Source organism: Dermacentor albipictus, chromosome 4, assembly GCF_038994185.2.
Source record: "Dermacentor albipictus isolate Rhodes 1998 colony chromosome 4, USDA_Dalb.pri_finalv2, whole genome shotgun sequence".
In the NCBI taxonomy this organism is placed as follows: Eukaryota; Metazoa; Arthropoda; class Arachnida; order Ixodida; family Ixodidae; genus Dermacentor; species Dermacentor albipictus.
The window spans coordinates 135,755,785-135,781,553 of record NC_091824.1 but is presented as its reverse complement, the minus strand read 5'-3'; the positions used below and the strand labels follow the sequence as shown (position 1 = coordinate 135,781,553).

Sequence of the window (25,769 nt, the reverse complement as noted above, 5' to 3'; positions counted from 1 at the left end):
GAAATAGGCTTTTGCTCAGTATCTAATACAATTTCATAGTTATTTGGGTAAGTGTGCACACGTTTAGCGCCACAAACACAATTTGCGCCATGAGCAAGGTAGCTGGGCCTTATCTTGGCACTCATATTCATTGTCAATAACAGCTTCTTGTAGTTTTTTAGATATTGAGAGTGTGACCCATTTTACTTAAAGCTCCATTTCTCTTTGATCATATTATGCAGTGTATTACGACCAGAATTGAATTCCTTTGTTGCTCACATGGTAGAATTTCAGTAAAAGTGGCACGTATATGGTGTCCATGTGCCGTATTCAACCATTGTACCTTCATTTCACCATTTTATGGTTTACCTCTCGGCTTCTTTAAGTGAGCTTGAGAGACCTTTTCTTGTTTTCATGTCTACAGTGGTGTATATATGGTAGTGATTTGTTTACATTGTCTGCTCATTTCAGACTTTGGCTTCAGCAATCACTTTGAACCCGGCAAGAAGCTGTCAACATGGTGTGGCAGTCCCCCCTATGCAGCCCCTGAGCTTTTTGAGGGAAAACAATATGATGGGCCCAAGGCGGACATTTGGGTGAGTCTCATAGAAAAGGTCGATATTGAATTAAACTCAAATATAAGTGGTAACTTTTGCATCTGTTTTTGTTCAGAAGTGAGAACATTTCTTTGTTATATGTGGTGTACTCTGGAACTTGCTGTGTTTACATTTGACCATTTCTAGCTTTCTAGTTTTTTTGCTCTCATTGCTGATAATCACTGTCAAACTTAATATATGGGCCAGTGACATAAAAGCCAGAGTACTAGCCTCTATCTAGCATTCTGTGGGCATTCTGCCAAGACTGTTCTGCAATGTAATGCATAAGAAAAGGCAAGTCCAGGCAATTCTAAAAGTGATACTGACAGGACATGGCATTTTATAATACAACCAAATGCCATTACAGTGAAGTGAGCTGGGGACTCGGAATGCCCTTTACGTTTATACAGGTCACATCAGTTTAAATTTTGCATCCCTTGGAGCACTGAATAGGGCAAAATAGATATGCCGAAAGAAATTAAGCTTTATTCTGATACTGATGATATGTGTACTTTTTTTTATCAGTGATTAATTTCTACGCACACCACTTTGTAGAATAATTTAATACCGCTGATGTGATATTGTTAAGGGTGACAACATGCTTTGTTGCAAGTGCCTGCAGTTATTCTAGTAGCAGTTTCAGAGAGCTTAATGCAACTTTGCACTTCAAGGCAAGAGTGCAGAGATGTACTTTGCCTGGCCCTGTTATTCAGGCACTGAGTGGTCGTGCACGTTGCCATTGCAAAGTTACAAGAAAGCGCCCACATGGGCCTTTCAGCGTAACTTGATTACAAAATACCAAGGTTGCACAGGTTATTTCATTCTGCAGGTGAAGTCTTTGTAAAATTCTTCATTACTATGGGACTTACTGTGGAAAGCTGCCCATACCATGTTCTCCTCTTTGTTACACTGGTTATTTCATAGTAAAAGTGTTCATTATAATGTCGTTCAACTGTAGTATGACATATCAATGTTTTGTGAATGTGCTGATGTTGCTCTCACTACTTCTTGGTTAATGCCTGAACTACAATTTTGCCTTCCTTGTCTGCTTTGCCCGTAGAGCATGGGAGTAGTCCTGTATGTTCTTGTGTGTGGTGCCCTTCCATTTGATGGCAAAACATTGCAAAGTCTACGCACAAGCGTTCTCTCAGGAAAATTTAGGGTACCTTACTTCATGACGACAGGTAAGTGATGCCTTGCACAATATGTGCATACCAATGTTCTTGCTTGCACCAACCACATTCTTATGTACCATAGCTACCACTGCATTTAAATAAGAGAAACTTAACGATTTTATATAGCACCTGGGCATGATGTAACTGCTTACTCACACTAGGCCAACAGGACACCAACTTCGGTCTGCCGACTGTTGGCAACCGCGTTTTTTCCTTCGTGACGGCACCTCTGTCACACTGTACCGACGTGTAAATGAGCCTTAACTTATAACCTCCTGAACAATTTTTTTCTAGGCATCTTAATCAGTAATAAAACAAGTTCACTTACAGTGGTCTATCAGCTAAGCATCAATCAGTAGAAGTTAATTGCATGCAGTAAATAACAATTGATAAATATAGGCTCAAAACTAAGTCAGACCTGCAGGTCTTACTTGAATGGATAGCGTTAGCTAAAGCTAAATCTGTATGCTTTTAAGGCAGCATGTAGGGCATTCTTACTGAAAACAGAGATGAGGCATGCCATCAAATTATGTAAAAGTGAAAGGTGATGTCATCTTCGAGTTCGTAAAGCAGCTCTCTGTGATGTAATGGCTAGTAACCAAGATAAGCTAATTGTTAAGGTAATGCAGTATAACATCATTATGAAGAAGTCATATCCAATGTGAAACTCCCTTAAATGCAGTATTTGTTGCAAGCACACACACTGACATCAGCCGGGAAAAAATTGTGATTGGAGACACAATAATGTGAAACTATTCCACTCTGTTTTTATTGCGAATCCACCATCAGCCAACCTGAAGTGGCCAAAATTGCTTGAACCCCACCCTTACAGTGCTTGCAAGTGTTACAGTGCTAAACCATCCATTGGTGGCTTACCATGCCGATACATGGCATGTGCAGAACACTGCATTGCAAATGTGCAATCAGTGTTTCAAGTTGCTAAGTATTTGTCATTCTTTACTACGAAAAACAAAAAAGAACACTTGAGCCACAACTGAACAAACATCCTATTCACTGTAATCAACGTTGTTTCCGACCTTGACTTTTTGGTTTCATTATAGCAATAAAATACTCATTTAAATAAAGCATAGTCAACCAAATTTTAGATTAACCTAACTATATCCAGTTATCATTGCATCTGTACTTGTTGTATCAAGGTTTGGCTATCGTAGATTATTGAAAAAAATAACGATATTGCATGTTTGACAATCTCTGCATGACCTTTACCACCTGGGTGTACGCATGTGTGATCTTGACAACATGCACTCTTGTTTGCAGAGTGTGAGCAGCTGATCCGGCAGATGCTGGTGGTGGACCCCGACAAGCGCTGGTCCATTCGACAGGTGGTGCAGCATCGGTGGATGCGAATGGGCACACCGTACCCCGAATTTGATCGTCTCATGGAGATGCCTGTAGCCACTCCCACCGTCCACGAGAAGCTCGACCCCATAGTGTTGCAGCACCTGCTTCAGTTGCCAAATGTCACACAGGAGCAGATTGAACAGGTTTGTGCTCATGGTTGGCGTGGCACCTATGCTTTTCTTAGCATTGACATATGTCAGATGGTAGGTTTTTCAGAAGATGCTGTGTTCATGCATGTGTGTGTATGTGCCAGTAATATGTATGTTCCTGTTCCAATCTCATGAGTTAAGTTGGATTTCTATATACACATGTGTCACTCTACACTCCAGAGCAATCGCTGTTGCTTGCCTAGAGTTGAGATTGTACAACTGTACTTGTGTCGCACATGTAATCTGATGTCTCGTGCAATATAATTGGCGACAACATTCAAGAAATTTCGTATATGGCCAAGCACATCTTGCGCAAAGCGACGAAGTGGTAACAGTGATAATACTATGAAAAGTACTCATGGACTAAAAGTAAAACAACATGTCTGTGCCTATGTGCATTTCACACCTTATGGTTTATGCTTAGGTTCGGGGTTCAAAATTTTAGAAACAATTTTTAGATGCCTTTTGCCATGTTTTGTTTTTATGAAATTGGTCAGGGAGGTTAACCAGGGTTAACCAGACTGGTTTGCTACCCTAGCACTGGAGGAAGGTGAAAGCGCAGGAAAAGATTAAGAGAAGCAGAGAAAGTCAAGAGTTGTATGTACACTGGAGTTGCGGAAAATATTGAAAGCTCACAGCACTGTGTCACATATGTTGGCTCAGTCTAGTTGCTTTTAGGATTCACAGCAGTGCATTTGTGGCCTTCTGCAGCCGTGATATGAGACCATGGTCCCCAAGATCTTGTCCAATAAAGTCTTGAATCAAGCAGGTTTGTAGTGGCACGGAGGACAAGCCTCTCATCTTCAGTGTTGAGGCCATACCATAGAATGTGTTCTACTGTTTCTTCACCATCACAGGCATTGCATTCAGTGCCGTTGGTCATTCCTATCAAGAATGCAATGCCCAAACAGGAGTGTCAAAGCAGTGTTTCTCCACTTTGGGGGAGGCCAAGTAACAGACTGAAAGTCCCAAAAAGTATAAGTGATCATAAGTGATGTTCTTGGTTCATGTAAGCAATGGAAATGTCATTAAAGCTTGTTCCAGCTGTTAACATGATATATGTGCTATTTTGTGCATCTGAAGATATATCTTACCATGCAGAGGTTGCAGTAGCTTCAAGAACATTGCCCAATTAAAGGGCTGTCATTATGAGCTGTGCAGTATAATTCTCCGAAAGCACGAGTGTCGTTCTGTGCAACAAGTGACCTGTAAATGGCCGTATGCTGAGCCTAGTTTTCACAAGGAACCGTGCAAACAAGGGAACAAAGGTTGGCAGCTGTGAAAGCACTGTGTGCACAAAAATAAAGTGGACCAGAGAACACGAAGCATAATGAATGCACTTGTGGGAGATGGGCGACTCTTGACAGCTGGTCAGCTGACACAGTATGTTGGCACGATGTGAGACCCGTGGTCTCCAAGCTTTTTTCTTGGAGATAACGGGTGCTGACTGGGAGAAAACCCTTTAATTTGTGACCTAGATGTGCAGTCTGAGGTGGAGCAGTATAATGCACAAGTGTGTGGTGTGTGTTCTGTCAATGCAACACGTTTTCCACTTCTAGGCTTCACAGTTGTGCCAGAAGAAAAAGCGTAATTTTCACTACTGTCGCGGGCTCTAAGCTATAGCTCACAGTAATAGAAACGAAGCGTGTGCGTAGGTGAATGCATCAGTGGTAAGATCCGGGATTTCAATGATAGAGGCGTACACAATGGCAAGTGCTTGTTTCGGTAGACAACTCTGTTGGTCTGATAGGCATGCACAAGGGCACCCATCAGGGAAGGCCAAATGTTCCCGCAACACCCCTTAGTGCCTTTATAGCCACTTAATTTTCACCCCATACAACCTAGATTGAGCACATCCCTGGCATCCAAGCTGGAATACCCTGTCAAACATTAAAAAAGCCAGACGTATTTCTTACCCCTAAATATACCAGTGCATACGACAGTCTTCCAGATTCAGTCATCTGTCTCATTTGCAGGATACCAAGTGATCTGAGGCAGACTAGCACCCTCAATATAGGGGATTTGCTGATCAGGGGAGATGGCATTGCCCATTGCCTGCAGTGTTGTGAAGTTGCATTGTACTTTGCGGGGATAAAAAAAGCAGAACAAGATCGTTTTTGGAACTTTGCCCCCTCTCCCTTCTCTTTGCTCACATAGTTTTGCTGGGTTGATTGCGTGTCTGACAACTTCTGCATCATTTTTTTTAAATTTATACATACAGGCCCTTGATATTGATTTGCATTTATTTATGTTATAGTTTGTTGCTGTTATTTGTCGTTTCTTTCTATTTAGCTCCCTCTCTTTCTTTTTTGTGTGCATATGTGTGTGCGCACAAGTTACGTGTGCCAGAATATTGTATTTCGGGCTTGAGTTCCTGCTTTGTGAAATTTTTCACTGCCATCATGTTGCTGTCTTGCTTGCCACATTGTTGCAGTCTGTCCTGGAGAAGAGGTTTGACCACTACAGTGCGATCTACCACCTGCTTTGTGACAAGTTGCAAAACCAGCAGAAGCACGCCCTCTTGCCTCAGAACCTCCCGCTAACTGCACAACCACAAAGGAAGTCGAGCATCACTACCGGCATCGGTAAGAGCTAGAAAGCGATCGTTAACGTAGAGGCATAGACATTGGCTTGAGCTTGCTGGTACTAGCCTGCTGTGCATTCTGCACGAGCAAATGGGATGGGAGAAAATAAAAGGTGAACGATGGTGAAAAAGAAAGTGAAGTGCTACGCATGTACGTGTACGCAATGGTGCGTCTTTACTAAAGTCCGGTGTCTTGCATCAGCTACCTCTGTCCCAATCCTGCAAATTTCCTAATGTCATTATGCCACTGATAGTCTTACACCGTCTTCCTTTGCCTCTGATTTGTTGCTTTATCATTTGGCTGCTTTCTGCATTACACGACCTGGCCAACTCCACTTGTTCCTTTTAATCTCAACTACAATATCAATTACCCGCATTTGCTCGCTAATTCGTACTGCTGTCCTTGTGCTTCTTATTGCGATGCTTATCATTTCCTGTTCCATCACTTGTTGCTCGATTCCTAGCGCCACAGTAGGAGCTGCCTGCTACAAAACTGAACATGACGCCATAGTTTCCTAGTAAGTTTGAAAGTTCAGCGTCCCTAACTGTTAGGCCTTGGCTTGAACCATCAGGTTGTAATTCACGCTTTAACTAAGAGAGCTTTCCTTCCACAACTCTCAGAAACAATTCTACATGAAATACACTGTTCAAAATAAAGTCTGTCTGTAAAGTCTTGTGCTGCAATTGATCTTCTCTCTTGGTATATGTTTTAGCACAGGTGCATACCCAGGACTTCTTTCTGGGGTAAGGGAGGGGTAGGGCAAACCAAGGTAACTTTTCTATGCACATGAGGGGGCAGGAGGTACCTTTACTGGCACAAATGTGAATAATGCCCACCATTCGCCATAAAGACCCGTAAACCCGCATAAGAGAATTGAAATCAGATGCATCTCACAGGTACACCTGTGAGATACACCTCTCGTTTACTTGGCAAACAAGAAACCGCATCGAATAGACTCATGCATGAAAGAAGCTCAAGAAGAATGCTACCAAGAACAAATAAACAAGTGAAAGTGTAAAGATTTCTAGTAGTGCTTTCTTAATTAGCTCTGAAAGCGTTACAGATAAATATATATTTGCGGTACAATCACAGGTTCTCTTGGAACCCTCGTTTACTGCTCTAAAAGTGGCAAAATTGACTCGTATTATTATTTGGAAAGGGTCGTAATGATGGCGTGGTGAGCAGTCTCGTGCAACCGTGCAGAGCGCAGGACGCTGCGGTTTTAGACACATACTGCGTCCGCCGCGGAAGGTTAGAAAAACACCCACATTAGCACAATAGAAAAGTGGCTAAATCAGGCTGCTCAACTGATAACTGTAGAAGCATCATTCAAAACACGCGGAATTATTCTTCACTTCCGTGGCATTTTCTCTACTTTCTTTTTAATTAAACAGATGTTGATCAATAAATATTTTCACAAACAATGGTTAAATTTGCTAATTTTCACTTTTCCTTCCTGTTTGGCTGTTGCCTTGGCACTCTCCCTTAGTAGATCGCTTAATTTCTCAACTCCTTGCAACTCTTGTTTCCAACTGCCAATTTTGCACCAAAAGTGCTGTACTGCTATGAAAAACCAGATGAGGTAACGGGGACCTGGGCCTCCTCCCCCCCTGAGTACGTGCGTGTTTTAGCATGACTATATTACTAAGGCGCTGTCACTGCTAAATTTTGTGCTGCTTTTTGCCACTTGTTCTACCTTCTGACCTTAGTTACACTTGTGGATATTTGTAGTTGAAAAGAACCCGCAGCCAGTTGACCCAGACTCGGAGCCACAGCAGCCACAACCGAACCTGGTCCCGAGCCCTGTGCTGACCGTCAGCCCCATGCCAGAACTTCAGCCCATGTTGAGTGGCGATCAGTCACTTGAGAAGGTATGCGCACAAAATATCTCGGTTCTTAAGTTGCTTCGTATTTTTCTCTCTCTTATTAGAGTGTTAACACACACAACAGTTACAGCCTGTCCATGTAATGCATTAAACTAGACATCCAAGATGTCAACAGCAGTGGGAGCACTGGTAGCATCATCTTGTATTTTCGTCACCTGCAACACGTTGGAAACATCCTTGTGTTGCTCATTGCTCTCACAGAAGGAGAAAAAGAAAAAGCAATATGCCTTACAGTAATGATTGTTGCTGTTGATGCCTTTTGCACCATCATATGGGCAGAACATGCCTGTTGTGAATAAGCTTAAGTGTAGTCTAGTTGATGTCAGCATCACCAGATGGCGCCGCCAATGCTGTTGCACATGTCCGCCTATCTGGTGTTATGATGTTCCACCACAACCTGTTTACAGGCAGGCTAGAACACTCTATTATAGTCTTTGTTCTCTTATTCAGCAACATATTTCATTCCTGTCTCTTCATACAGTCTGTCTCGTAATTTGCAGGAACTAAAGTCATGTGTCCCTTAGGAGAACATAAGTAGAACTGCATAGGTGTATTGTGCAGAAGCTAAAAGTGGAAGAAACAGCACCAGTAACTACTCCACATATCTCCTACTTCCATGTAGTCCTGATTTTTGCTCTCCTGTATGATTGTTATTCCTGTTTGTTACAATAAGTCATGTGTCACATGCAGCAGCTAGACCAGTAGCAAGCTTTTATAATATGCCCATTTCTGTTATATTTCAGCTGCCATTAGCCCAGAAGAAATTAAATTATGTGTACATTACTGTGAATAATTCTGGTGCCTGTGTCCCAGTGATGTCTGTTACTCTTATTTCATAATCTGGCCTTGCACAGTGAGTCTTTCATTGCCATAGCGTGCCTACACACAACCTGTGCGCATTTGTTTTTTCTGTCATTCATGTATCCTTTTTCTCTTTTTTTTCTGTCTGCTGAAAATGTGCTGTTGCATTTTATTCTGCTGTACCAGGCTGAGTGTCAAAGGGTACAAATGCAGTGATGCTGCCTGCTGTGCATAGGTCCTGTTGTGAGAGGATTACTTTGGTTACTTAGAAAAAATAAAAGCGTACCATAACATGCAACACAAACGCTCATCGTATCTTGTGCTCCCTGTGTGTCATCTGCAGCATAACTCGAAAAATCCACTTCAAGCCAATTAGTGGATGTACAGTGAAGTGCCATTAACTCCTCTTTTATCAGTGTTGTTGGGTGGGCGAGAAGTTCATTGAACTGTCATGCCTTTTGTCCTTGGGATCCTTCATCGCCATGTAATGATGGGAACAGATAGTGGACGTACAGTGATGCGCCATTAATTCCTCTTATCAGTGGTGTTGGGTGGGTGAGAAGTTCATCGAACTGTCATTCCTTTTGTCCTTGGGATCCTTCATCACCGTATACTAATGGGAACAGGCATAAATATTTGCCAATCGCTTTCCCTCACCACCCTTCTGCCTGCTTGCAGTTCGGGGAGATCGAACTGGAGTCTGACAGCGAGGAGCTCTGGCCTGACCAGCAGGTACAGCCAGCAGTGTTCAGGCGGCACACTGTGGGGCCCGGGGATCCCACCGAGGGGGAGTGTCCTCCTCCTCCCCCTGTGGGGGCCCTGCCTGTTAGTGCTCTGCCCCACACAAACCTGCCCCAGAACCTGCCCCGTGTCCAGCACCACCCGCCACACAACTTCTCCGTCAAGGACCAGCACCTGCTCAAGCCACCACCCGCCATGGGAGCTTGTGAGTGTCACCATTTAGGATCCACACTACTGCTTACAGTGGCGTACGCGAGAGGTTCATTAACTTGATAAGGGAAGTATTCAGCGCATAAGGTATGGCCCCATCACTGGAGAGAAAGGACAAAGCAGTAACTCGCAAAATAATAATAAATATGTTACTAAGGCAAGCGGACACTCTCTAACACCGAATATGATGTGACTGACAGTAGTACAAGATAAACACATTAATGAATCAAAATCCAGTGAAAGGTTGTCCTATAATTTTTGTCGAGCTAGAGTCGCTCGGTGTCCTCAAATGGAATGCTAATTTGGAAACATTCAATTAATTAATCATCTGGAAGTGAATGTGGCCACTTGCAGCATGCTGTGAAGGCGAGAAAGTGTTGAGTGAAGAGGCTGATACAGCCTACAGAGTGACCCCAGCTGCAGCAAGGATGTGCAGACTGCAGGCACAGTGCAGTCTGCACACCCAGTGACTGGGCAGTGACTGGGAAGTTAACCCTTTCGCTGTCGGACCTTTCTGACCGTGACGCACCCCCAGTGTCGGCTTGGTTTCAGGGAACGTGCATAACAGGGAATGAACATAGCAATTTATTTTTGATTATGATTGGTATACAAATCACATAGTCAATGTAACATACACATTTCAGTGTTCTGCAGCTGTTGTTAGTAAACATCATCATCATCATCAGCCTGACTATAAAATCCCTTCAACATCCGAATCTGACGACGCGGAACCCTCTTCCTCGCATGCGACTCTGTCCGAGTCCGAATCCGAGCTCGGCTCGTATTCTGATTCGGAATTGAGCCACCGCTCCAATGAGCAGACGAAGGTCCCGCGCGCTGAGCCATCCGAAAGTAACCGCGCGCAGGGGGGATGCGCTTTCAGTCGCCCGCACAACGGAGATAAATGGGACGTTGCGTGATCAAGATGACAGAGAGAGATGGAAAAAGGCTAAACAAAGTTCGAAGGGCTTTACGTTTACAGCTGCAAGTCGAAAGCGAGGGTGCGGCGAGAGAGCGAAAGCAGCAACGAGTCGCTCTTTTCGGAGAGGCAACGGCACGTGCGCCTGAACTTGACGCGCTGTAGCAGGCACACCAACAGAAGAAAAATAAAAACCTTCAAACCAGTGGAGATGGCAGAGCAACCCTTGAACCCATAACCACAGGCGCGCGACGCATGATACAGCGAACACGGAGCCACCGCGCCACTCAGCAAAGAGAAAGGGGGGAGTGGCCATCGCGCAGTACTCTTCAATACATGGAGTAACAAAGGTCGGGGCGAATATACGAACTTGTAGAAAGAGTCAACAGATTGCGTGGCCAATCCAGGAGCGCCAGCTTTGCGCTCTGGCGCGAAATTTTGAACGCACGATAGAGAACGTACCGGTACGTCAGTGACAGTTTTGGGGGGGAAGCGCGATGACGTACCGGTACGTCCGTGACAGCGAAAGGGTTAAAGGGGCCATGTGTAACACTTTTTGAACATATGTAAAGAAATGTCGCGATTCTGTAGAAGAGGCTCCTGTGCACATGTGAGCCAAGCATTATCGCACTGTATGCAACAGGGAATTTACAATGTCGTAGTAAAATTATTGCCCTGCATGCAGCAGAGAATTTACAATCTCGTATCAAAAACTGTGTAAAATCACTTGCTCTCACCTACGAAATGTCGTCATGCAGCGATGCCCACCAACAGCTATTGATTGATTTCGTGATCACGAGAACATTCTCAGTAATACTATTACTGTTGATTTTGAGTTAAATAAGGGAACACTATATGTGTCTACGATTATCCATATGACAGAAACATTATTTCAACTTAGCACTGCCGGCCTACACACCACGGTTGCACGTAGCTGCATCTGCTGCACGCGGCGTCCGAGATAGCAGTGGCGTGCTGCATAGTGTAGTCTACTGCAGCCACCATGAGGTGCCGTGATCAGCTTTCTTGCCACCGGGACACTCAGCATTTGGGCAAGGCATTGCCTCCTCCATCACCGTGTAGCTTCCAGTGCGCTAGCGGAGGCAAAAGGAGAGGCAGAGCAGCTTATTGGTGCGATAACCAGGTGTAACTCTGCTTATACTTGAAGGATTTTAAAAAATTTCAGTAGCAGGAGATTTTTGAAGTGATGTCTTTTAGTTAGGTCATTCTATCATTAGTTATAAAGGTGTCTTAGGGCCCCTTTAACAAAGAGGAGTGAAGTATGGAGACAGTGTTTCAAGGGAAGGTGCCTGATGAAGGCAAATTGCCGGTCAAAATGTTGGCTCCAGGCTGCAACTAATCTTGGGCATGGTGCATCTTTTGGGTTCTCTGTCACCTGACCTTGTCTAATGTCTGTGTGTGTTTCGTCTTTCTCAACTCCAACAGTTGTGGGCTTTGGCCGGCGTGCCTCAGATGGTGGTGCCAACATCCAAATGTTCTTCCAACGTCATTTGTGTCAAGGCCAGTACAGCCACCCATCGAGCAAGGAGCTGCTCTCACCTGTGAGTTTGAAAGCTGTCCCTGTGCTGTGGCATTTCCTTGTTGAGCACGTGCTATGTGTTTGTGGTGCAGCGGGTGATAGCAGCATTAATTCCTCTCCTAATGTGGTTAAACTGCCTTGATTCTTTGCCTTCGTGGGCTTTTACCATATTGACATGAATCTAATGTGCACCTCTTTTCCAAGAAAAATGGGTCAGAAAATTGCCTGCACATTACAACCAGATATGGAACCAAACTGCATTCGCCCCGTTGGCAACAGCTTACAGTTACAACTGTCAGGCGCAGGTCATCGGCATCACAAAATGGCAAGCAAAGGTGGCGGTTGGTTCATTTTGGGTTCGACTAGGATCTAAAGCGGTATTCTCGGCCAATAACTTTTGGAGCTACTATCACTTTTGCGAGATTTCACGCGACTTGGCTCGGGATGCGTGGGTGTAATCAGGTGTTAGCAATTCTGGGGCTGTGCCAAGCTTGCTATCTGCACAGAGTGCTAGAAACGCTCTCGGACTTATACAACTCCAATGCAAAGTCTTATGAAAATTATTGCAGTATCTCTAAAAGTGATTGCTTGAGAATACCGCCTCTACATGCTTGGTATCTGTGGCCAATGAAGCGCAAATGGCCATGATGGCGTACTGATTTCATTGTGAAAGCTCATATCAAAACAAAATTTCCTCTTTGTGAAGTCAGTTCTGCACATCTCGTTTTTTCTGATTGTGAAATTCAGGCGCACTTTTATTTTCCTACTTTAAGCCCGCAATAAGTGGGTGCGCGTTAATTAGGTTTTGGGGCACATTCAAATCTGGCAAATATGGTACCCACATTCTGATCGTCCTGATCAGAAACTATTTCGCGCATTTTTGACAATGCTCGGGAAGAGCATTCGTGGGAACAAATGCATAGTGAGTGATTTATTTCAGAAAGTTTCTTTATTCCTGAGGCTCTAGTACAGTGCACAGCCTCCAACCAGCATCCAGCATCCTTTGTGGGTGATTGCTACAGGAGCTGTTTTCTCTAGGATTCTCATTGTCGCTTTCTTCAATGGTTTTTCTCAACGAAAATTCCTTTTTGGCTGAGAACCAGCAAGATGGTGGCGCAGTTTTAGTCTCCTATGGGCTGTTCTACATTTAAAGATACACCAAAATTTGCCAGCATACATAAAATACCTTTCCAGTTAAAATACCTTTCTGATTAAGATATATTGCCACTTGATGTGGTTCTACTAGACAAAGAAGCTAGTGTTAGTTTAAGACAACCACACTGTGGAGCTGGCAAGAAGTGTTGCTTTTTTATTTTTCAGCCTAACATAGTAGACTAGCGGTATACAATTGTCTATAGACAATTGTACAATCACACAACAGTATCAAGAGCGAAATAAAAAAAAGCTAAAGAAAAAGATGTCTTTTAGACAAAACGTCTAAAAGGTGCTTGTGTTGTGGTATAGTGTATGTCTGTGTAAAACCCGCACCTGCCAATCTTGGCTGTCAGTGCAATTTGTGCATGACCACAGCTTGTCGTTGGTGAATCACTGGGACAGCTGCTCTCCTTGCTAGAAAGAAAATAGTTTTTTAACCAAGGAAGGATGAAGGCAGGTGCAGCATTCTTTTCTGAGAGGAGCCTCTCATGCCTCCTTGACATGTAGCTGAGTTTCTATGTGATGAACTTCTTCAGTCACTGCTGCGAAGACCAGATTTTGTGAATGAGCTTTTTGTTTCTTTGGAACATAAGTTGGGTAAGCGAAATAATTGCATGCACCCTCCACCTTTCTTCTCACTGGGGCAGTGTTGCTGATCACTTGCATTTAGCAACAATGCAAGGTAGCATGACATTAAGAAACAACATTCCTTTAGTCTTTGCCAATAGGCTGTGCTATGCCTCAGTCACGTGGAAACAGAATATGCTGGCATGCTGTACTTTTGCAAGCCTACGGTGCCCAACATGTCATCTACCTCGGTGAATTTGTGCTCTTCTTTCCACATAATATATAAACACTCTGTTCTGTTGCCATTTGGTTCAGCATAGCAAACAGGACTGACAATGGGACAAGACAGACAATTGGACATGTAACATGTGTTATGTCACCTTCTGTGTGCAAATCTCTGCACTGTTTGCCATACTAGACACAAATAAAATAGTCCAACTTTATGCTGTCATACTGTTCAATAGATTGAGTGTGGACACTTATTGATGAGCCGCACGTCTGTGCTCTTTGTTGTAGGTATACATAGGGTTAAAGGAAATGGGCATTACTGAGCACCCTTTGAATGCTGGTGATAGTGCTTGAATTTAAAGCATATGCTAGAAGCCCGTTTGTTAAGTGTCTTTCTTTATTTTATCACTCTTTTCCTTTTCTTACCAGAAATTGTCTTCTGTGAGTCCTGCCGTGCCACCGTCTCTTCATCCAATTTCTGCACTTGGTGATGAATGCAAGGAGCTGGAAGAGCAGATGGACAGCAATGCCATCTCAAGGTTAATAGTGGCTCCCTTTGATTTTTACTGTTACTCTGTTTAGTAATGTCTTATAGCTGTTAGGGGCACTTCATTAAACTTTCATTTTGCCTGTTGCAAGTATCATCGTAATGATTATTATCATGCTTCCTTGACAGACGTCTCCCAAAAGAAAAAAAGAATAGGATTATGCACTCAGTGCATGATACTACCTCTCCTCATGCCTTGCTCCTCTTGCACTGCCCCTCTCCCCCTCCTTGCTGCCTGCGCTCTCCTCTTCAGAGTCCAAACAGTGCCACCGACCGTAGCATTTAAACTCTCTGGACGCCACAAAGAAAACCTAAGTAACTTCCACAGTAGCCCCAGAAACCCAGAAAAGTATCCACTATAGTAACCCAGTCCAACCACAGACCGCAACATCAAAACCTCTCTCACTCCATAAAGCAAGCTTTGCTTTACATTCTCTTTTTCCTAACCCAAGATTAATTTCCAGCCGCATTCAGCAGGGCAACAACATGAGAACTATGTGTAATAGTGAACTGGCAGGGCATGCATTGTCCTGTCAGTTCACTACTTCCTGTTCTCATGTTGCCGCACTACCAAAGGCAGCTATGAATCCACTATAATTTTTCCCTCTTTCTGTCCTTTCACAATTCACACCCAAGTCTGTGACCTGTAAACCATTGGACTATCATCATGCCATCATGACCATTGCTGTTGCGCTGGGGTTGTTGACAACTTCACAGTGTTGTCACTGTCATTGTCTGGGGACCAGCCACCACGTACTTGAGCTGCACTTAATTAAATGGACACTCAGGGAAAATATTAAGTAAAGCTAATATGATAGATTAGTGCTCGTGAACGTCTAAGGCATCAATATTATTGTGAACAAAGCTTTATTTAAATGTGGAACATGGATAGAGGCTCCCCGGGACATTGAAGTAGTAGCCTGATGGCAAATGCACTCCTCATTTTAATTGTCACGCTTGTTCAACTACCGGTAATAAAAAATTCATTGTATTGCATTATAAAATGAAAGGAAATGCTACTTGTCGAGTTCAATTTGGCTTTTAGAATAAAAGATCTCTTTAACGTTATGCTTGACAATGACGCGGGTGGCTTTAAGGTTTTGTTTTCTCCACTCTGCTGTGCTCGCACTTTTGCATTTCAGTAGTTTCATTATCATGTAGTGCTGCACTGGTTTCATTGGCTCGTGAAGCTCACACAAGCTGAAGTAGCAGAGAATTCCACGTCCATGTGATGTTGCGAGATTCCCGAATAGCCCATGCCACTTAATTAAGAGCAGCTGCAATGGCGAATCCAGCGCTTTGTCTTGGCTTGGGTTCTCCATTTTTGTACATTTGCGCTTTGCACAGAAAACCGCAGCGCCGTCTATTGGGCACCGTTTTACTCACCAACGGCAGTAAAGAGTGGTGATGTTGTATGCAACGTCACCGCTTCTCGCTCGGGGGCAAGTGGTTTGAATTGCGTTGAAGGTTTGCGACCCTTCAGACGCAATTTTCTTGTAAACTAAGTGCTGTGAGGTTTCGGGAATGGTATTTTAACACTCCATGTCAGCTTAGTATTTGCATTTAGTGTTTCTATGAGGCTTTCCTTTAAGTCTGCTTTTAGTTTTATTTTAAATCTTTCATTTGTCTCCATGCCAAATGCACATTCATGCAGCCACTGCCTGAAACATGGAAAATTTTTTATTCTATGTATTTAGTTATTTGTTTTAAATAGTGCCTTTTAGTGATGAGAAGAAATATTTTATCATTACGAGTCATTCTAATCATATTTCATTCATTCACAGGAACAAATGAACTATAGCAGTAGTAGCTGTCTTCAAGCGTGATTAGTGCACATGCTTCCTATTCTGTGATAACACTGGCTATACGGGAGATCTAAGAACTTGGAAGAAGGTAAGACATGGGAAAGCGCAAGATGTTAAACAACTAGCCTTGACTAGGCAACAGCCCCCCACGTTGTCCGCATCCCCTTTCTCCCTCCGTTTGGGGCCCGTAGGCATGTCAACTCTTGGAAATTGTGCTCTGCACATTGCTAGTTGGCAAACCCATAGAGTTTTCTGCTACAGTTACTACAGTGAACTCTGACACTACAACCATACAGCAAACACGGAATTATGCTTAGTACATGGATGTGTATCATCATTGTACTTGTGGCTTTGACGTTCTGTTGGCTTTGTTTAGTACACTTTATCTGTGTTTATTGGCCTTAACTTCAGAGCAACCGTATTTTTCTAAATGCCAATGACAGTAGAATTCCACTTTCGTGGGTAATTATTTTGAACAGTTGTAGTTGTAGCGCAATATTTTGCTGAAAATGATCAACTTGCAAAGTTGCAAAATTGCAAAGTCATTTGGAGCCAGAAGGATGAAGTTTAGGCACATTCATGTACTAACAAATGCTGGCTATTGCTGGCTAAAGTTTTACTATTTCGGCACTTGAACTATTACTGCGTGAGATTTCTATGCTGGCTGAATTACCATGCTTGCAGCTCCTACAGGGTGTGCACAGGTTCTTGAAACCCTTGAAAGACCCTTGAAGTTGAAAAGTATGTTTTCAAGGCACTTGAAAATCCTGTAATTCTTTTTCTTTTTCCCCTTGAAAACCCTTGAATTTCTCAAGTAATACATTATAAGATAATTTCATGACCAGCTTTCTATAGCACATCAGTGTGGATCCAGCAAACTCCCAATTTTAAAAAGAATTGATGTTACAGTAAAAGAAAAAAGGAGAGAAAAGAGCAAGCCATTGCAACTGCCTGCGTGCTGCACACCTTGGCCACACGTGCCTTTGATCTGTGCGCCGCACATAGAGCCTACAGAGGGGCTTTACCCCCACACGACAGCCGCCTTCGACAGAGTCACACCCTCGCACCTTTTTTCCATCTTCCATCCACCTTTTCCCCATCACTGCTGCTGGGCTAGTGTTTTGGAGGAGTGGAAAGGAGGAGGGAGAAAAGCGTGTGAGGCTGGTGATGTGGCAAAATCCTGCCGCAAAGGGTGCGTGGCACAAAAGCAGGTGCGGCAACTTACTTTTTTGTTTTTTCCCTTTTCTTTCGGCACTGTCCTCACCCTTTATCTTGGAGGTAATCTGTGGCAGATGCAGGAGTTTATTCATCCAAGATGGTTAGCGTCATCCCACTACAGGCGACGCTATCAGCGTGGCCCGTTATCAGCATCGTGACGGCAAAGTGGGCATGAAAGCTTCGCAGGCTTCATTTTGTACTGCCGATATTAAGATGCCATCAACATGGCATGGAACCGTTCCTCGGTTCACAGACTCTCAAATTCAACACAATGTCTTTTCTCCTCAGCAAAATAAGGTTTTCTTTTTTTTTCTCTCTCTTCTTTTTTCCTGATTACACGATAATGTGATAACTTCAATGGTCTGTTGTGCAAGAAAAATACCTCAGCAACTGTACTTATTTGTATAAAAAGTCCCATTTCAATATAATGAAATTTCAACATAACAATGTAGCGGCGCGACTATTGCCTCCAGAGCCGGTGAAGAAGACGATGGCTCACTAGCATGTAGCGCATGAATAAAAAACACGCTACCACGCTTGACCTGAATGGCCATGGCGTTGGCCGCTCCTGAGATCTCGCGGCACCATGGCTGGCTGGCCTAATAAACCGTGGCAATGGCGGCTACCTCTTCGTGCCACACCTCTTCACGCCGGCGATAAAGTGGCAATTTCACTGACTTCATTATACATGTAGTACTTAAGTTTAGCTATAGTGTTTTGGAAACATTGTTACTGTAAAAAAAAAAAATTTTAATGGGATGCTGCTCTGCAACTTTAAAAAAAGCTTTGACAAGGCCTTGAAAGTCCTTGCATATCCTTAAATTCTTGGCTCTGAGACTTGTACAAACCCTGTCCCATAGGCACTCTCACTAGTTCTATAGAGTAATTTTTGTAGGAAACTCTAGGGGCAGATCTTTCAGGGTGCTGTTTGCTTTGACGTAGTAATTTTGTAGCATCTGCCATCACAGATTTACTCCTTGTAATGTGTGAAAAAGCCAACACATAATGCTTGCCTTTTATGTGCAAAGCACACTGTTTGCGTGAGCTTTCCTTCATAATTTTATGTTGAACAACTAACTTGGCCCAGCGGTCATGGAAATCTTATGAAGGCCTTCTGTTTTCTTCTGTGTCATGATGCCACTGCCCCCTTGCTTTCAACTCAGCCTCTTCATGCAGTGGGGGAGGGTTTATGCACTCACCTCCGCACAGGTTGCACTGACCACGCCGAGGTGAGTGGGTTCTCGCAGACACGATGCCAGACCCGAGCAGGCTCCTCTTTATCCCAGAGTTGACCTTGCAGTCAGTGCCCGCCGCGCCTGACGACTTCTAAGCTGCGGTAGACGACATCTCAAAATATCTCCCAGGAGCTCCCCTGCTCCAATCGTTCCGTGAAGGCGTACACACTAACAATACTTGCTCCGCCGACTGCACCTAGCTATCTCGGCGCCGTCCCCTGGTTGACGCAGCGCATTCTTGTCTTCGCAAAGCCGGTTGTCGCTACAGCCGACATCCCGGCATCGAACGGCTGGGGAAGCAGCGCATTGTCCTCCCTACAAAGCGGGTCGCCGCCGCAGCCATGGTGGCGCCGAAGGGCTGGGGACTGACGTCTGGTCATCCTTTCAAAGCGAGTCGTCGCAGCAGACCTGGTGGCGCCTTTCCATAGGTCACTTCCCGGAAGATCGCCAGCCCCCGCTGGTCAAACATAACAATGCTGGAAACTTGCCGGATTTTCCACTTTACGGGGCATATAAGCCTTTCGCCTTAAATATACGTTGAAATTTATGATGTCACACTGACATACTGGCTCTGGGATTTTGGCATAAAATTCCAGAAGATGGGAACTTTGACGTTCACTTTCTCTTCTAATGATCAACATATTACTACAAAATTATCAAAAATATAGGTTTGATAAATTACTTTATTAGCCTGAACTAGTTTAGTCTTTCTCTTTGGTGCACCTTTGGAAGTAAGAAGAAAGAAGTTTGCTACTGGTAGGTGCAGCTTGAAACACTCACATGTTTGTCGCTTCTCTTGTGCAGGTATCTGCAGGCACGTGGCCATGGCAAGAGGCATACGGTTGCCATGGGCAATGCAGAAGAGGTGCAGGATGCTCAGTGGAAGCCCCGGCAACGGAGGTCTGGCCTGTTGACCGTCATGGAAAAGCAGCCAGGTAGTGAGATGCTGCAATCACCGCAGCATTCGAACTCGGCTCTGTTTAGCAATGTGCTGTTGTGTCAATTGGAGCTTGTTGGTATAGAATTAAAGTCAACTCTCGTTAATTTGACCTCGGGTAATTCGACTTTTCATTTAATTCATATGTACTGTACAATCACGGTGAGAAACCATACATTCCCATGGAAGGAAAACTTGTCCAATTCGAACGCGAAAGCATGCTGCTTCGGTTAATTTGACCCCCGCTGGTGACCCTTCATGCTAGCGCTAGTTTCCAAAAAAACATAAGAACATAAGAAATTAAGCAGACAGTGCTACTGCTTGCCTAAGATTGAAGCTGATGTAATTAAATTTATTTTTAACCTTTGGTGGCTGACGCTCTCTCCGCCCCTGAAGCCATTTGTTACCGCTCCTTTCTTGTCGTTCCATGTTGAGGCAGCACTCAAACATGTAGGCGCTCTTTGCCTCATGCTCGTCGAGTTGCACTTTAAGAGCAAAAAACAATAAGACATTACGGACAAATGAAATCATGGGTTTGACTAAAACTTGTCTGGTCAGGATTAATCATAGTGAAAAAAGAAAACACTAACCAAAAACATAAATGCCAACAAGTCTTTTCGGCTCACACAAGAGACCCTTCTTCATAAGCCAGATTGTGAACAAGGCTCCCGCATGGGAGCCAAAGCATCTTGTTATTATTTTTGTGGTTGGCGTCCATTTTACCTTTCTCTAGGTTACAGTCTACATTAAGCAACGAAAAAATTATTTGAATTTGTTCAATTTACCGCCATTTGTTATTCAACCGAATCTTGCAGTCCCGCAAGGTTTGCATTAAAGGCCTATCCACACGACGAACCAAATTGCTCTTTTGGACCGTGGTCCGCGCATCACATGATAGGACGTGACCAGTTTGTACGGACTTCCATTGGCCCATGCAAGACCGCGGCCCTCACGGTCCAACAAATCACCGAGGCTTTTTCCACATCAGTTTTGGCGACGGACCGCATTCAAATCGCAGCGATTTTGGCGTAGCCAATGAATGTTGTCCGGCAACAAAGTGTCTTCAGCCAAATCCAATCTAGTTTTTGACTCAGCAAAAGCTAGTCGTTTCATGTCCGCCGTTCTGCCTACACGTGTGTGCAGCAGATATATTTTTTAAACACCATATCCTCTTGAAGTGACGAGGAGGTTTTTTTAATCTTGTATCCCTTGTTGAGCCGTTCCCGGCTTTATGGGACTTGAGCCGGAATGATTACAATGATAAGGCGAAAAAGCATTAGTGTAGCTGGTTGGTCCGCTCTGCCTTCTGCTATGGCGGTCCGCCATGTGGATGTGCACTGTGCCAGACCGGACCACGGTGGGCTGTGACATTGCATCACATGATCGATTGGCCCGCAGACTTGGTCCGTCGTGTGGAACAGCCTTAACAAGAGTTTGCATTTTTAAGATCATCACAGCACAAGTGCATGGCAGACTTTTACACCTCACGGAAAAACAGTAACCAATTACAATTACAGCCCCACAAAAGTAACTGAGCATTTACTATATAGTAATTGATTACTTTAATGTTACTTTCATCCTTACTTTTATTAACTTTGCACGAATACGGTAAAAAGAAACAACTGGACTGGTTCTTTCATGCGTCCTATGCAGTCCTTTGCAAATAATTTTCACTAAGAATTGCTTTAAAAATGTTTCTTCGCTAATCTTCCCACGTTTTCTTGTGGAGACACCTGCAGCAACCTTGAAAAATAGATAGCTTAACTTTTTCCTTACTGTGCCCATTGTGCATCGTTAGCCAGTTAATGATGGTTTGAAACACCACTTTCGAGACCTTCCGCACCACTCATGGACACACTGCGCTATTGGAAGTGAAGGAGGAGAACTATGTTTTATTTTCTATGCAGTTTATTTTTTTTTCCCACAAGGCAGTGACTTTTGAATGCGCTTTAAAGTTTCGTGATCGTCAAAGTCGAAAGCAAGAATGGCCGCCCGCTGCCGAATGTTTGAAATGCTCCTTTCGAGACCTTCCGCGCCACTCATGAACACACTTCGCCATCGAACGTGAAGGAGGAAAACAGTAATTTTGTTTTCTAAGCAGTTCAATGTTTTCCCAAGAGGCGGTAATTTTTGAACGCGCTCCGAAGTTTCACGATCGTCAAAGCTGGTAGGAAAAGCGGCTGTCTCTGAGAGCGGCAGGCATTGGCAAATATAGTTTTATTATATGAGAGAAGCTCTAAGGTCGGACTTGTAAGAGAGGTGTTCAAATATTAAAGCTTGCCATGTTCATGTGATCGAGGCATAGCTGCTGTGCACTGATAACCCATGTACATGTTTGCATCGCTGTGAACACTGTAGTTCCCACAAAATTGAAGTGCTCATATCTGAAAAATCTAATTTGTTACACGTAATCGATTACCAAAAAAAGTTATTGAAGTACAGTGAGCATTAAAGACTAAACAAAGTAATTGTTGAATGACAAAATTACCAAAGAACAAAATTGATTACGTGTGATTAATTACATGTAATTCGTTATGTACAAGTCTGGTACATGGAAAAGAAGAAAGAATAGACAAGACAGAGTGCTCTCTCTTGTTTTGCACTACAAACATCTTCTTAGTAATAGCAATGTACTATTTTTACATCTTAACCTGTGCTTTGTACATATACTCACATAAGTTTTCAGATGTGCATGTGTAAATGTGCATTATGTTTAAGGGTAAAAGAAAAAGTTGCCTCGTAGCAGCGTCTGCGTCAGCAGGCGTTTGGTGTGTTGCGACACCACGTACCCAAGTACACGAGGGTTGGACCCTCCCACGTCTAACCATGCCAATTCCGGGGAAAGGGGGACCCTGGGGGTTGAGCCGATGCCAGGTGTTCGGACCTTTAAGGCCCCCCACCGGAGGCAATGCACCTCTTAGGCCTCTGCTTCACATAGACAGCACCCCCGGACTGCCCCTCCTGGGGGCAATCGGTAGTTGCCTTTTCCTGTCTCTCTCTCTCTCTCTCTCTCTCTCTCTCTCTCTCTCTCTCTCTCTCTCCAACCTTCGTCTTTCGCTCACATTCCACCTTTCCTGTCTTCTCCTGGCTTCCCTTTACTTGCAATTTTTCCAGGCAACAAGGGTTAACCTTGTGTGAATAGCCAACCTAGGTGATTTCATATTTGGTTATAGTGATAACGTACAGCTGGCACTTGCAGAACCTGTTTTTACAGTCCCTGTAGCGTCCCCTTGTAGGGCTCCGCAGTTGGTGGGTGGCGTTATTGCCGAAAACAACACATTCACGTATGGATAGTTCCTTCCCTGCACTCCCTGATCACCCTCAGAAAAGAGGGTGCACCGATGAAGTTTTCCAGTTGTTTGGTCGGCAAAAAGAATCCTTCCCCCGTTTCCATGTCATTCATTCTGAAAAACCAGATAAACCAGTTCGAACAATTTCACCCTTCCTTGTTTCCAAATCATTGACTGAAGTGTTTGGTCCAGGTTATAAGGCGTCGAGGATGGCAAGCGGTGATCTCCTCTTAGAGCTCCGCGATCAGAAGCAGTATTAGAACTTGCCAAAACTAGTGTCATTTGGGGAAACCCAAGTAATTGTAACCCCGCACCGTACGATGAACACTACCCGGGGCGTTGTCTCGGACGATGACTTGCCGGAGCTCACTGAGGCTGATCTCTTGGAGGGCTTCAGTGACCAGAATGTTATCAATGTCAAAAGAATTAAGGTGAGACGTGACAGCAAAGAAATCAAAACCAAGCATCTGATACTGACATTCGGCTCAAGTGTTCTGCCCGAGTTTGTAGAGGCAGGGTACATCAAGCTTCGTGTTAGGCCATATGTGCCAAATCCCTTGAGATGTTTCAAATGCAAACGTTTCGGCCACAGTTCGTAGAGCTGCCGTGGCTGCCAAACTTGTGCTAAATGCACTGCCCTTGAACATACCCTTCAATCTTGCGAGAACACACTGCACTGTGTAAACTGTGATGGGGAGCACGCCGCGTACTCACGGTCGTGCCCATCCTGGAAAAAAGAAAAAGAAATTGTCACAATCAAAGTCAAAGAAAACATATCTTTCAAGGAGGCACGTAGGTGGGTGGGATACCTGTCTAAGAGCAGCTTTGCCGATGTGACGCGTCTTGGGGCAGCGCCACAACGGCCTCCTGCGGCTGTCCGGTCCACAAACAGTGAACCGGCGGTGACGCCATCCGGCCCCCCGGCAGCTACAGTTTGTACTGTTCCGCCACCCCAGAAGAAGGGACCATCAACCTCCGGGCAGGTGGCCTCAGAGGCCTTGTCCAACGTGCCGATGCCTTCACGTCAAACACAGCGCTCGGAAGAGCGTGTGTCCAGCGCCTCGCAAGAGGCGATGGACACAACAACCAGCCAGACGGCGCCACCAGCACCTAAGGAGCGGCGAGCCTCTCTTGACCGCTCCAAAAAAGACAAAACTCGCGTCACGGCGCCTCGAAAGGGCCCGTGAGCCAATCCTCGTCTCTTAAACACATAGCATTAAACACATTTAGCATAATGGATACACAAATACTACAATAGAATGTTAGAGGACTTCTTCATAACATTGACGATATTAGATAACTGCTACACAAACATAATCCAAAGTTGCTGTGTGTTCAAGAGACACATCTGAAACCTACTAACACTAATTTTTTTTTAATTACTCTATCTTTCGGAATGACCATGACGAGGGTTACCGCATCTGGCAGTGTAGCAATAGTAGCACTGAAATCTGTCGCTTGCTGACCCGTCATCCTTAACACGCCCCTTGAGGCAGTGTCATTTTGAGACATTCTTTTTAGTAAATTAGTAACTGTGTGTTCCATTTATATACCACCGAACCAGCATCTCGAAAAAACAGATTTTTATAACCTCATTGATCAGCTTCCAGAGTCTTACATACTTGTGGGAGATTTTAACGCTCATAACACGATGTGGGGAGTCACGCGACACGAGAGGTCGACTCATTGAAAATTTCCTTTTAACCTTCAGTGCGTGCCTGTTCAATAAGAAGGAGCTGACCTATTACAGCACACAACACTACTCATATTCATCGATAAACCTAGCAATAGGCTCTGCTTCTCTTCTGCCTCATCTGGAATGGAATGTGATCAATAATCCTTTTGGAAGTGACCACTTCCCTATAACCTTAAACTTAATAATGCAGCATGACAACCGTCCCCGTGTTCCCATTTGGAAATTAGCATCGGCTGACTGGGGGCATTTTAAGGAATCAACTCATTTAACACCCGATTTTATAAGCAATTCTAGTATAGATGATGCTGTCGCATATTTTATGGCTTTTATTTGTGATGCTGCTGAAAAGTTTGTCCCGCAAACCAATGCTGGTTCACTTAAAAGACGTGTTCCCTGGTGGAATGAAGATGGTAGAGATGCGCGAAAGAAGCAGAATAAGGCATGGGGCATATTGCGCATATCGTCGAATACAGAAAATCTCTTTGAATTTCAACACATAAAGTCGCAGGGAAGGCGGATACGACGTCAGGCGAAGAGAGAAAGTTGGGAGAGGTTCCTTTCAGGCATAAGTTTGTACACACAGGAGGCCAAAGTTCGGAATGGCGTAAGGAGGCTGAAAGGGCAGCAAATAAATCCGTTGCCTCTGGTGAATGATCAAGGGAATACCTTAGAAGAGCAGGCGGACTTTCTTGGGGAGCTCTTTGAGCGTGTGTCGAGCTCAGTCCACTATTGTGAGTCCTTCCTTAAATGCAAAGAAATAGAAGAACGTAAGCCAATCGTACCTAAATGCAGACAGAATGAACCATATAACCGGCCTTTCAGTATTGCCGAGTTGAGAGCTACCGTGAACAAGAGCTCTGCACCGGGACCTGACAGAGTCATGTATGACATGATCAGAAACTTACATACTGACACACAAGTTACACACTACTCGCACTTTTCAACACTATTTGGGCTGCGGGTTATCTTCCATCCACATGGAAAGAAGCGATTGTGGTCCATGTTCTGAAGCAGGGTAAAGACCCTTTCTTGGTGGCAAGTTATCGTCTGATAGCTCTTACAAATTCTCTGTGTAAGCTGTTTGAAAAAATGATTAATCACAGACTCATACATTTCCTTGAATTTAACAATATACTTAATCCCTATCA

At 44.1% G+C, this 25,769-nt stretch overlaps 1 protein-coding gene across 7 annotated transcripts in view; it reads left to right on the top strand.

Moving 5' to 3' along the window:
• The window catches only part of LOC135898385 (serine/threonine-protein kinase SIK1-like), a 466,770-nt gene that overhangs the window by 427,803 nt on the left and 13,198 nt on the right, over window positions 1-25,769 (top strand). For all 7 annotated transcript variants that reach the window (XM_065427280.2, XM_065427281.2, XM_065427279.1 and 4 more), the window contains 9 exons: window positions 451-575; window positions 1,636-1,759; window positions 3,029-3,255; window positions 5,696-5,846; window positions 7,578-7,717; window positions 9,212-9,479; window positions 11,850-11,965; window positions 14,323-14,432; window positions 19,503-19,633. In XM_065427280.2, the coding sequence (XP_065283352.1) occupies window positions 451-575; window positions 1,636-1,759; window positions 3,029-3,255; window positions 5,696-5,846; window positions 7,578-7,717; window positions 9,212-9,479; window positions 11,850-11,965; window positions 14,323-14,432; window positions 19,503-19,633 (1,392 nt within the window). The remainder of the gene's footprint in view (window positions 1-450; window positions 576-1,635; window positions 1,760-3,028; window positions 3,256-5,695; window positions 5,847-7,577; window positions 7,718-9,211; window positions 9,480-11,849; window positions 11,966-14,322; window positions 14,433-19,502; window positions 19,634-25,769) is intronic.